The 12,721-nt window shown below is 43.1% G+C and overlaps 1 protein-coding gene across 4 annotated transcripts in view; it reads right to left on the bottom strand.

Moving 5' to 3' along the window:
• LOC135270206 (cyclin-Y-like protein 2) overlaps window positions 1–12,721 on the bottom strand; it is a 281,562-nt gene that overhangs the window by 113,657 nt on the left and 155,184 nt on the right. The window contains exons 6-7 of one of the 4 annotated variants that reach the window (XM_064365556.1): window positions 3,071–3,130; window positions 1,318–1,352 (exon numbers count right to left, since the gene is read on the bottom strand). The exons of the other annotated variants lie outside the window; for them this stretch is intronic. Coding sequence (XP_064221626.1) covers window positions 1,318–1,352; window positions 3,071–3,130 — 95 coding nt within the window. The remainder of the gene's footprint in view (window positions 1–1,317; window positions 1,353–3,070; window positions 3,131–12,721) is intronic. 4 annotated transcript variants of the gene reach the window in all.

Here is a 12,721-nt window from a genome sequence, read left to right as displayed (position 1 = left end):
AAGATGTTATTATGAAATTCTGGAATCTCAGAGACAGGAAAGCTCCTAAACAGCTTCAACAGATACATAAAACGCAGTTAGAAACAATGTATCGCGTGACGGCAACAGATTCAAGAACAACACTGTGATGAGAGCACAATTGCAGGATATTTTCAGAAGCCTAAAATTTAGATTCAACCTAGAAGTTGACTCTGTATCAAGAAGGAAGGATTTTAAGACTGGCCAGATCTCTGAACATCTCTGTCCGGGAAAACGTGCTCAAGTACAACTAGAAAGGATAACAGGACAGAAGAAAACACAGAATCTAGGACTCAGGTGATCCCACACAAGCCGGCAGTTATGTGAGATCAAAAAGACTTTAAAGAGATAGCACAGAAAAGCAGACATCGAGCCTATCTAGGGAAAGCCGCTCTAGATTGAACTAGAATGACAAAAGGCCAAAGACAGTTGCCCACCCCCTACCAAAAAAAAAAAGAGGAACAGATATGTTTTAGCAGATGGGAAATATATTTGAAAGGCATGTGACAAATGCTACAGCACTTGGGCGAGAAAACAGCTGGTAGAAAACAGGCCAATGAATAGAGTCAGAAAATTAGCTTCATGCTAAAAAATAATGGATGTGAAATGTCAATTATATGTAAAAGATAATTTAATCATAATGATTAAAATTATTTAACAAAGTGACAGACCACCCTGAGGCTACTTACTGCTGGATAAACCAGCATAGGCTAGGAAAAAAGAGATGATCCAGAAGAAGTGCAGAAGTGCTCAAATTTCAAAACTGTTTCAGAGAACAAACGAAGGAACATGCAATGCAGAGACACAGTGAAAACACCATATGATTTAGCAGTGAAGGCTATTTGGACAGACATCATCGTGTCAATGTTACGGATTGAATTAAAAAGTGTGCTACAACGGAAAGAAACAGAGGGAGAAAAATAAGGTCATGGCTAGCAAGGAAGATACGCTTTCGCCTGCTGTGACAGAGGGTCAATAGAGCATACTGACAATTAACTTAGCTCTTCTATTTTTGTTATTTCATGAAAGATAAGATTAAATATTTAAAGCAGATCTTGATAGCACAACAAGACTACTGAAATTTAACTTAAATGTCAGAAATCCTTAAAAGGTGGGCACACTAAGCTCAAGACTTTTCTGGATAAATTGGATACAAATCAAGAGATTCCTTTAAATTTAAAGGAATTAAACCCAATTAATAATAAATAAAGGAATATAAACCCAATTCTAATTTAAACGAATCCAGAGATACTTTTACATCAAACTGTCAATCTCTCACCTTTATTCGTGTGTACTTACATGGTTTGCATAGCTGTTTCGTCTTTTTTTGTGCGCTAAGAACGAAAAAACAAACTGGTCACTTCTCACACAAATAATATAAAGTAAAAGTAGCTGTTAACATCTTACTGACTACTCCCATATAAAATGAGATAAAATTCCATTTCAAAAAATGATTTTCAACAACTTATAATTTAAACTATCTGGCATGATACATCTCATAAAGTAAAACCTAAAAACTTCGATTTACTTTTTGACCTAGTTTACTTTTTGTTTTTGTTACATATGAATGAAACAATACTCATGTACAAAAGAAAAGGGCAAAAAATTAGGCCAGATGAAAAATTTAGCTAATAAAAAAGTTTACCTGTTGCATATATGAGCCATGATCCATTAGTATTCTCCCATTTTGCATTTACACATAGCTTAATTACCAGAATCTAAGAGCTGACAGCTCTAAGACCTACTTCCTGGCCAGGCACCTATCTCTAGATGCACCAGACTCCCTCTAAGCACGTCCAACCACACTTACTGGTCATCTACTAACGTGGAATAGCTGTTCTTTTTTCTGCTTCCATGCTTTCTAGGTGTGAGAAGCCCATGGCTCTGAATGGAACTGGGAAATACAATTCTTATTTGGTTTGGAGATGTTTCCCCCTCCAAATCTCATGTTAAAATGTGACCCTTCATCTTGGAGATAGGGCCTAGTGAGAGGTGTTTGGGTAATGACGGTGGATTCCTTAGGAATGGCTTGGTGCCATCCCCAGAGTAAGAAGCAAATTCTCATCCTGGTAGTTTCAAAGAGCGTGGCACCTTCCCCCTACCCCCGCCCCACCCTCTCGCAGTGTGGAAGCACCTGCTTCCCCTTTGCCCTCCATCATGATTGTGAGCTTGCGGAGGCCCTCACCAGAAGCAAATGCTGAAGCCATGCTTGTACAACCTGAACATCTATGAGCCAATTAAACCTCTTTTTCTTATAAATTACTCAGCCTTAGGTAAATCTTTATAGTAATGCAAAAATGAACACAAATTCTAGCCAGAAACAACCAACTCAAGACAGGTGAAGTCTACTCAAATTACAAAAACAAAAGTTACAAACTGCCATATCTGACTGTGCTGCATTACGGTAAATAACATTCACATATGATTACAGATCCTCACTTGTATTCCTGCTGCTTAAATCAACTGGAAAACCTGGCTGTGTGTGGCTTCTTAGCAAACAAGCCGGGATTTCACATAACATTAAGGAAAACAAGCAGGAGTAGAATGTGTTTCAATTTACATCACATCAAATGAAAAGGTTAATAACTTAAAAGTTTCGAAAACATAAACATGGATTTGATAAACACATGTGGTCAGAGGACTGTGTCAGAGGAGGCCAAAATCACAGATTCAATCCCTGACAATGAACAACTATGTTCTGTTATTTATTTAAATGAAAACCAAGCTGAAGCCTAAGTTCTATCATTCACCTTTAAAATGTACTCTTTGGAGCATGGGAAAAGGGACAAAGAATTATACATCAAGAGAAATCTAAGACTCCTCCATCACATGACAAATTGTGTTGAGAAAAAGATGGTAAAATGTTTAAACAAAAAGTTGACATGTTTTCACTAACATAGTAACAACTAAAGGAAAGTATACCACATGTTAAAATAACAACTGAATATGAAAAATTTCAACCAATATGAGTTTTTCTAAATACTTTCTATAACACATCTGATCAAACAAGAGTTTTCACTCTTTCTTGGCAGAAAAAACAACGTTGCCTCACCATGTCTTCGAGATTTCCTTGCTTCTGGATGGTTAGAAGGGGTGGACTCCAAAGCCCTACCTATAGAGGGAGAAAAGAAAAAAGATGTGATCACTTATAACAGTTTATCAACTCGTTTCTTCGACTGCTGTATTTAGGCCATTTAACTACCTCTACCTTTATTCTTATCCATTGAAATGAATGTACAGACATAAGATGGAGCCAGACAAGATGGCACATGCCTGTCGTCCCAGCTACTCAGAAGGCTGAGAGAAGAAAATCCCTTGAATCCAGGTCAGGAATTTGAGGCCAGCATGAGTAACACAGTGAGACCCTCCTTTATTTAACAGCAACAACAACAACAAAAAAATGAAGAGGCAACTGTTCCCTTTGAGTTGTGTAAAATCAACTCTGCATAAAATACATCAAGATGGCAGTATGTTTTAAAAGACAGGTCTATTTTATAGGCAAAATAAAAGACACACGTTCTGAAGTTTTAAAAATTTTTAAAAAGTCAATTCAACACGTATGTCACTTCCATGTCATTCTGAAGACACAGAACCTTAGTTCTGTTGAGTAGCTGTCTTCCATAGTCATGTGAGAGCTCTATATCTTCATTTCTTCATTAGCAATACATACGGAAAACATACACAGGCCTTCTTTGTATTGGAAAGGGCCAAATGAGACATACATAAACTGTGTCATAATCCTAATGAATAACAATAAAGAGCCTTGTTTTTGGGCTCTCATCCAACACTACCCATCTATCAACCAGAGTATAAGTTTACACAAGTACTTACGTGCTTTGTGCATAAAGGTATAATAAATTCATTCACATAATGTATTTGTTTATGCTAAAGGAAATCCTTAAATATCTTGAAAGGTGAGTATAGTACTTCCAAGTTACAAAGTCGCTTTCATCATGAGTCTTAGTTATCCTACCTCTTAAAAAATTGAGAGCCCAAAGTTTCAATAGAAAAGCTATAAGACATTTTCTCTACAGTAATGAAATCTCTGGCATTTAAATGACACCCATGAGCCAACTGGATTTAATATCTTTGTGATACAATGTTTCCTATTTTACAAATTCTAATTTTTACTCAAGAACCATATTGTCACCCAGAATTATTATTATTATTATTATTATTTTTTTTTGAGACGGAGTTTCGCTCTTGATACCCAGGCTGGAGTGCAATGGCGCAATCTCGGCTCACCGCAACCTCCGCCTCCTGGGTTCAGGCAATTCTCCTGCCTCAGCCTCCTGAGTAGCTGGGATTACAGGCACGCGCCACCGTGCCCAGCTAATTTTTTGTATTAGTAGAGACGGGGTTTCACCATGTCGACCAGGATGGTCTCGATCTCTTGACCTCGTGATCCACCCGCCTCGGCCTCCCAAAGTGCTGGGATTACAGGCTTGAGCCACCGCGCCCGGCCCACCCAGAATTATTTTTACTTAGATTCCTATCTTTGCAAAATTTGACAGGCAAGCCAACTGGTTGTTTTCTCTTTTTGACCCCCTCCCAGGTCCCTGCCTCTCCCAGCAGTGTAGAGACTGAAAAACTTCAACTTTCTTATCTTTGAACAAGATGCTATTATCAGGAGGGGGAAGGAAAAAGAGAAAGCCATGGCAATAAACACTCTTACACGGGCAAGGTCTGGCATTTTAACCCTCAATCTTTATCTTACACATTAAAAGCCTACATTGACATTTCATGTCTTTTGAAAGTTTGGACCACAAACCATCCCCACCTCTGTTTTAGAATAAGGAGGAAAATAAAGTCTGTTAAGTCACCAGAATAAACCTGGAGACACATTTTGTGTCACAGTAAGAATCTGAAAGTAATCAGAGCCTCATGGGTAAACTGCTTTGGGGAACCCCCCCCCACACACACACACACAGCCATTTTTCTGCAGCCCTGGCTGTGACATTTCATACCTTTCATAATTACTTTAAGTACCTTCCATTTTCTTTTCTTCTGTGATAAAATTATGGTTAGAAGAAACTAAGCAGCTTCTATCAAGGTGACTTACAGCAGCCCATTAAGAATACCGTATAGTCTCTCGCATGGCAACCTCCATTCTGATTTTAAGAAATCCCCAAATATCTGAATACGAATTGTCCTGAGATTTAGCTACCTTAATACAGGGAAAAAAATAGGCACTTATCTGGATCCTCCACTTAGGTACCATCTGGATAGGTACAAAGAAAGAACAAGATGGGTACTGGAAAGTTGGGATGTTTGAGTTTTTATTGAGAAAAGGGACAGAATATTTCAAAGAAGACTTATCAAAGAGCCACAGGATAATAAATAGAGCTACAGACAAGAAGAGCCATGAATAAATGCTCCCATGCCAGCCTGGGAGAATGAGATGAGGGAGGAAGAACTGGGCATTTGGGAGGGGAGGAGAAAAGAAACTGAGTGGACTCTGTGGAGAAAGACTAAGCGGTGGGAATGGGAATGCAAGGCAGAGCCAGCCTTTGCTCCTGGCCAGCCCTGGGAAAGCTGGCTACAAGCAGAAAGGAGCTTTAAGTGGGGATGCCTCCCAGGGGACCCTGGGGACAGCAGCAGCCAGAGTTGTGCCAAGGGCACAGGTCCCCTCCTTACCTTCAGGCATCTCCCGGTCCTTGCCAGCTTCAAAAGTCACTTCAGCAGGGGCTACAATGGGACTCACTGGTGCTCCTGCCATCCTGTCCCCAGCTGCTGCCCTACAGATCTTAGACTTACGGCGAGAAACTGGCCCCCGGTGCTGGTCCACCTTGGGGCGCACACAACAGCTCAGTGTGTTCCCCATGAGCGCCTCTACTCACAGTGTGCTTCTGCTCACAGTGGTGGCCACACACTCCCGCTGCCCTAGGCTGAGGCTATGCCGCACTTGCAGAGATGGTATCGCCCGCTGCTCGCCTGCCCACCCCACAGCCTGGCCCCAGCTGGGACTCGGGCCAAGGCCTGCCCCTGCCACCTCCTCTGAGTTGACCTGTCTAGGAAGGTGAAGACCAGCCGGCTTATCTGATAGGTTGTGAACCCAACGAGCGCTGAGAGACCGCAACCACTGCCTGAAGAGAGTAAAGACAGAGGAGCTCCTCCTCCTTCTGCAGTTACCTACAGACTGAAGCCCACTGGCCCAGGTCGGAACCCAGGCACGGAACTCACAATGCCCCACCCTAACTGCCTACCCTCCCCCGCATGCCCCACCCTAACTGCCTACCCTCCCCAACAGCTCGGAATGCCCGTGCCTGGGCTGCCCCACCCTGTGGCTCAGGATGCTGCTGCTCTCCTGGCTCCTCATATAGTGCCAGTGGGACTGAGGTTTTCATTCATCACCAGATTCCCGAGCTTTTTAGTCCTAAGAAAAGCACACAGTGGTTTGTTAGTGGAAGTCATCTTACCCTATGAGTTCTGTATGAAGCCTCAGTCAGTAGGGTGGGTCCCATTAGCAACCAAGTTGGACAACTTGTATTTGCTCATTGAATGTAGATACACGTGAATTGTTGATTGTGTTTGTAATGAGATGCTCCTCTCCTGTCTTCCAATGAGTGGTAGTTTTTGTCTGCAACTTGACCACAGCAATCCCTGGCACCCAAGCTCTACTCTCACTGAAGCATTATGGCTGTGTGTTTTGAATGACGCCTTAGGGACCCAATCTGCCTCCACCTCCTTCTCCATGAAACAGAAATCTAACTTGTCCCTCCAAGCTCTGAAATGCTGAAACTTATCCACTCCCTTTTCCCCGCTCTGTTTCTTCCTTCCATGGCAGGGACTTTCAGATTTTCTTCCTTTTACTAACAAAGCACTAACCGTGACTTTTTCATACAAAATCAAGAGCCATCAAGTTGGGTACCACAGTCCTAACTCAATAAAGATGAATAGACTTAATTCTACTGGAGAAGAGTGATCCCATTTTAAGACATCAGGATCACATATCATCAGGGCAGACAATAGCTACCACCTGGGGCTGAAAGCAGGAAACTCCATTTCTTCTGAAAACATTCTGTCTTGATTATGGCGCCAGTTGCTGTGAGGGATTTCCTTTTCTTCACTTGTGTTTTACAAGGTTTGAGTCTGGACTGCTAACACTCGACTGATTTCCGGGTGAAGGGACTGACTGCACCACCCCAGTCTGTCAGAGCACTTGCCCCAATACTTGCACTTGAAGAGTTTTCCACCTTGTCCAGAACTACAGCCATTAATTCCCTCATTTTCTCTCTCAGGAGAATGAACAACACATCTCACATACACACCCACACCCCTCTTTCCCCAAATACCAAACACAAAAATCCAATCTGTCTCCTTCTACCCAAACAATTTTAGACTGTCACTTTCTCATCATTACCTAAGCTCCCTGACTTACTGCTCGTCCTTCCTCCAGCAAAATCTCATCCCTGGATGAGCCCCACTTTCTGTTGGCTCAGTGACACGACTCAGCTGAACCAGGAAAATATTAAAAAGTGGTCAGAGGTATCATCATGAATTCAAATTACTTACACAACAAACTGGCCCTAAATATTTCCAGAAATCAATAAAAGTTTTATGTCTCCAATGACATAATTTCGTCGGAAACCCAACATGTACAACCAATTTTTTCTATGTTCTTCTAACTTTCACTCAACTTCTCTCCTCTGATATCTTGCCAAATCATTCAAGGAGAAAATATATCCTGTCAGGCAAGAGCCAATCATCTTCCAGTCACCTAAGAAATAATACGCACAGAACGCACCCACCTCATCTTTCTCTGTCTCATCATGTCAGAAAAAATACCCCTCCTTTTGTCACAAGGCAAATCTGAGATACAAGATTTAGATGGCCTGTAATTCCGGCACTTGGGGATGCCAATGCAGGCAGATTATTGGAGCCCATGCCTTTGAAATAAGCCTACGCAACTTAGGGAAACCCCATCTCTAAAATAAATACAAACAACTATTTAGCTGAGCATGGTGCTATGGTGGCACATGCCTGTAGTCCCAGCTACTCAGGGTGGGGAGCACTCGGGTGGCAGGATCACCTGAGCCTGGAAGGTTGAGGCTGCAGTGAGCAGCGATCACAACACTGCACTCCAGGCTGGGCAACAGATATTTTTAAAAGAATCTTCTCTGTTAAAAATAATCAGATAAACGTGGCCATGAGGCTGAGGTGGCTCCAGTGTGCTCAGTTCCTCCTTAAACAAACCAAAACTTGACTCAGTGAAAACAGTAAAAGGAAACTTAAAAGCTTAACCCATCAGAAACCACCAACTAACATCTAACTAGAGGCTTGCCACTGTAATGATCCAAATGAGGCCATTGCTCCACTTTACCCGATCAAGCATTTTCTTTTTCTTCTACATTCACCATGTAAAAGTCTTTCCCCCTGCCCTCCCCAAGCAAGCCTCTCCTTTGGAGCTCTGAGCTGCTTGCAGCCCAGGGCTGCCTGCTTTGTACATTTCTGGAAGCTCAACACGCCTAATGTTTCAATGTGCCTAAATTGTATCTTTTCACAGCTCTCATGGTTACATCATTCTTTCTAGAGCCTCAAGTTCTACCTCCTTCATTGGACTGATTCCTCAGTATGTTAACATGTCCTCCTCTACCACGGTCAAGACTCACCTAATATGAGCAGTTTCTTACAAAACTATACATACTCTTATATGTGATGCAGCAGTTGCACTCCCTCGATCTTTTTCCAAATGACCAGAAAGTTTATGTCCATGTAAAAACCTGAACACTTTTTAAAACAGCTGCCAAAACTTAGGAGGAACCAAGTTGTCCTTCAGTAGCTTAACTGATAAATACGACTGTGGCATATTTACAAAATGAAATATTAATTACTTCTAAAAAGAAATGAGCTAGTGAGCCATCAGAAGACACTGAGTAGTCTTCAATGCACATTACTAACTGAAAGAAGCCAATCTGGAAAGTTCCCTACTCTGATTCCAAGAACATAACATTCAGAAAAATGCACAACTATGGAGCTGAAAAGATTAGTGATTTCCAGTAGTTAGGAAAAAAAGGACAAATAAATAGACCACAAGATAATTACAGTAGTGAAAATAAACTTCAGGACATCATAACAGGCATCATGATACATTCATTATACGTTTCATTCTCGTTATATATTTCTGCAAACCCTCAGAATGTGCACCACCAAGGCTATCACTCTGGGTGATGATGATGTGTCAATGTAAGTTCACTGACTATAATCAATATTCTACTCTGTTGTAGGAGGTTGTTAGTGGAGTGACCCAAGAGTGTACACAAATGGAGGGCATATGGCAACTCTGGACTCTGCACTCCATTTTGCTGTACACTTAAAACTACTCTAAAATAATAATATGTTTTTAAAAAGTCTCCAACTGGTCCAAGCCAGTTCTATTAAAGCTCAGAAAATGCTTATGCTTAATTAAGCTAGATCTGACCCAACTGGCAAGTAGAGGCAGGAAAGACCCAGGCCAGGGGAGTACATTGCACATGCACGCACCCCGAAACTGGAGGAAGCTTGGAGGTCCTTTAGCTTGGTCCTGAGCCCACTGAAACTGCAATTACAGGCACAGATGCCTGGGGCACCAATCTGAATCTGCCAGCATCCAAGGCCACATGAACACAAACGCACAGAGTCTCCTCTGTGATCGGTAGCTAAGGATGTTAGGACACAACTGGACCAGGATGGGAGATGAACTGAGAACAACAGATTCTGCAGGCTTTTGTTGCCTCTTCCCACCCCCAAGCATTTCAATCTTTCCTCTTGTCACAGGCATCAAGGAAGCTCCCTGTGCATCATCTGCACAGCCTACAGTTGTGTCACCCTTAGCCTCTTATGTCCTCCTCCGGTAGTGTCAGTCAGGACATCCAACCTTGCAAACTCAAGAGTCCGCACGTGGCCAAGATCATGTCGGGATGAGCAGAACCCCTCTGCTGATCTGCAGACAAATGTGCCCTACCTTCTGGCCTTCTACCAGCAACTGGAGGCTCTGGAAATTTCCAGACACACAACAGTGTTCTCAACTGCAGGCTGCTGCCCCATCCTATGGCAGAGTAGACCTTTTCTCCACTAGACTTGGCCTGTTATCCAGTTGAATGAAATGTCTTTTTAACACAGAAACAGGGCACAGAAACTAGTGTTCCTTGGCCCTGAACCCCATCACACGGTCTCTGCAGGTACACACCAGTCCTCAGCAAATACCACACAATTGAGGCCTCAGGCCCTGGAGTGTGCTCATCGGCTCTGCTCTCAGAAAACATCAAGGTACTTTTGGCAAGTCTGCAGACTTCACGCAGAAAAACAGAAACAAGTGATGAACACACACACACACACAGCCCCCACAGTGACTAAAAGGATCTCCCTCCAGGGCATTTGCAGAGAGGAGAGCAGAAAACATCCCAGGGGCCTCTCACGGCTACTTCCTTGAGCCCCTTTTCAGACAGTGCTATCTAGACCTGTCTCAGCCCAAGCACCAACACCTTGATATACAACAACTGTCTTTGTTACCTGAAATTCGCCATCAAGAAACTGATCTCTTCTATTTAACATTGACAGGAATGTCCTCAAGCATTGTCCTCATTGGCAGGGGTGCAGTAGGGTAGTTTCTTAAAAAGTCAGGCCTCTGCCCACCACCTAGAACACCTGGAAATTTCCATCTATGCCACAAAGTCCAAATCACTGGCTACTGCTACAATGTAGGGCAGACTAGACCATCTCTCCAATAGATCTGGGTTGCTGTTCCACTGAATGAAATGACTTTTCTGTTGCAGGATCAGGGTAAGGGAGCAAAAGGGTCTTACAACTGAACTCCAGTGTACAGTCTGCACAGACACTAGTATTGTGCAAATATGATACAGCGAGGCCCCAGGACCCTTAAGCCAGCTGAACGCATTGAGTTTCAGGAAATAGTGAGATACATTCAGTGAAACAGTGGGCTGCATGCTGAAAGAAATCAAGCCAAGGAAACACACACCACTCTGACACTGACACACACACACAAAGACACCCTAGTGGCCAATAGCTCCTCTCACCAGGAACCTGCAGACAAAAGAGCAGAAACCCTCTGAGGGGTCCATCACTATACTTTCTGGAGCCGCTTTTATCAGATGACCAGTCCCAGGACAGCACTGTCTTATCTTGATCCCATCCAAATTGCCATCACCCTGTGATGTGGGAGCTGGCCTCCTAACCAGAACCTCTCTGTCAGACAAATTTTTCTTTATAAAATCATGACGACGAACCTTCAGACGGTGTCCTGATCAGGATGGGTGGAGAGGGGGGTTTCCTAGAAAGTCAGGCAGGGCAGGGCTGAAGCCCTCTGTGTTAGCTGTGGGCTTCTGATATGAAGGCAGGTAAGACCGCACAGATTTGGGGGCTAGTCAGGGGATGGACTGGGTGTGCTGAAGAACTCCAGTTGGGAATGTTCTGTTGCCGTAACAGAGTACCTGAACCTAGGTCATTTGTAAAGAACAGAAACGTATTCTCTCACAGCTCTGCAGGCTTGTTAGTCCAAAATCAAGAGGCCTCCGGCGAGGGCATTCTTACTACAACCTCACATGGAAGATGCTGAAAGGGAGAGAGGATGGATATCATGTGCTCGCATGACAGCAGAGTGACAAAGAGTAAACGCAATCCTTCAAGCCTTCTTTATACTTATAGAAGATGTAACTTTTTTAATGTATATAAAAAATAACATCCCCCTCATCTACTACAGGGTAGTAGATACCACCCACACGTGGGACATGCAGAATAGATAAATAATTTAGTCTCTCTTTTATCAGTTTTCCTTTTTGACCTAAACACCTCCATCAGGCTGCAGCTCCCAACACTGCTGTGTTAAGGATTAGAGTTCCAACACACACCTTTTGAAGGATACATCAAGACCACAGAAATTGTAAACTAAAGAGTATTGACAATGCGAGAGAGATCCAAGATGGCTGATCACTAGCAGCTCGGGCTCGTAGCTCCCAGTGAAAGCACAGAGAACGAGAGGACGCCACACTTTCAGACAAATTTTTGTTGCCCACGGACTAAGAGATTCCCAGCGGAGGAGCCCCACGGCTCGCCAGAGCGACTCTTGTGGCCGGCGCGGTGGTTTTGCTGGTGCCTCAGCGCGGCAGTTCCTGGTGCAGAGTCCGGAGATTCCCGGGCAGAAAAGCACCATCAATCTTAACACTGCTGTTTTGGCCGGTGCGGTGGACCGCTCAGATTTCGGCGCTGGGAATCAACAAGTTGGACGTCTGCTCAGAGACCTACTTAGAAAGTCGGTAATTACAAAGATGACAGAGGGATAAATATATAAGGAAGGGAAGAAACCAGCCTAAAAAGGCAGAGAATACTCAAAATCAGAATGCTCTCCCTCTACAGGGGATCACAGTTCCTCATCAGCAACGGAACAAGGCTTAATGGAGAACGAGTGTGTTCCAACAACAGAAGCAGGTTTCAAAAGGCGGGTGATGAGAAACTTCTGTGAATTAAAAGAACGTGTTCTAACCCAATGTAAAGGAAGTAAGAACCTTGAAAAAACGTTTGATGAAATGCTAACAAGAATGGACAATTTAGAGAGGAATATAAGTGAATTGATGGAGCTGAAAAACACAACAAGAGAACTTCACGAAGTATGCACAAGTTTAAACAGTCGAATTGATCAAGCAGAAGAAAGGATATCAGATGTCAGGGAACAGCTTAATGAAATGAAACGAGAGGACAAGATTGGAGA

This window comes from Aotus nancymaae, unplaced genomic scaffold, assembly GCF_030222135.1.
Source record: "Aotus nancymaae isolate 86718 unplaced genomic scaffold, 86718_ANA_hifiasm-v0.15.2.pri h1tg000006l, whole genome shotgun sequence".
Taxonomy (NCBI): domain Eukaryota; kingdom Metazoa; phylum Chordata; class Mammalia; order Primates; family Aotidae; genus Aotus; species Aotus nancymaae.
The sequence above is the reverse complement of the archived record's forward strand: the minus strand, read 5'-3'. Positions and strand labels throughout refer to the sequence as shown.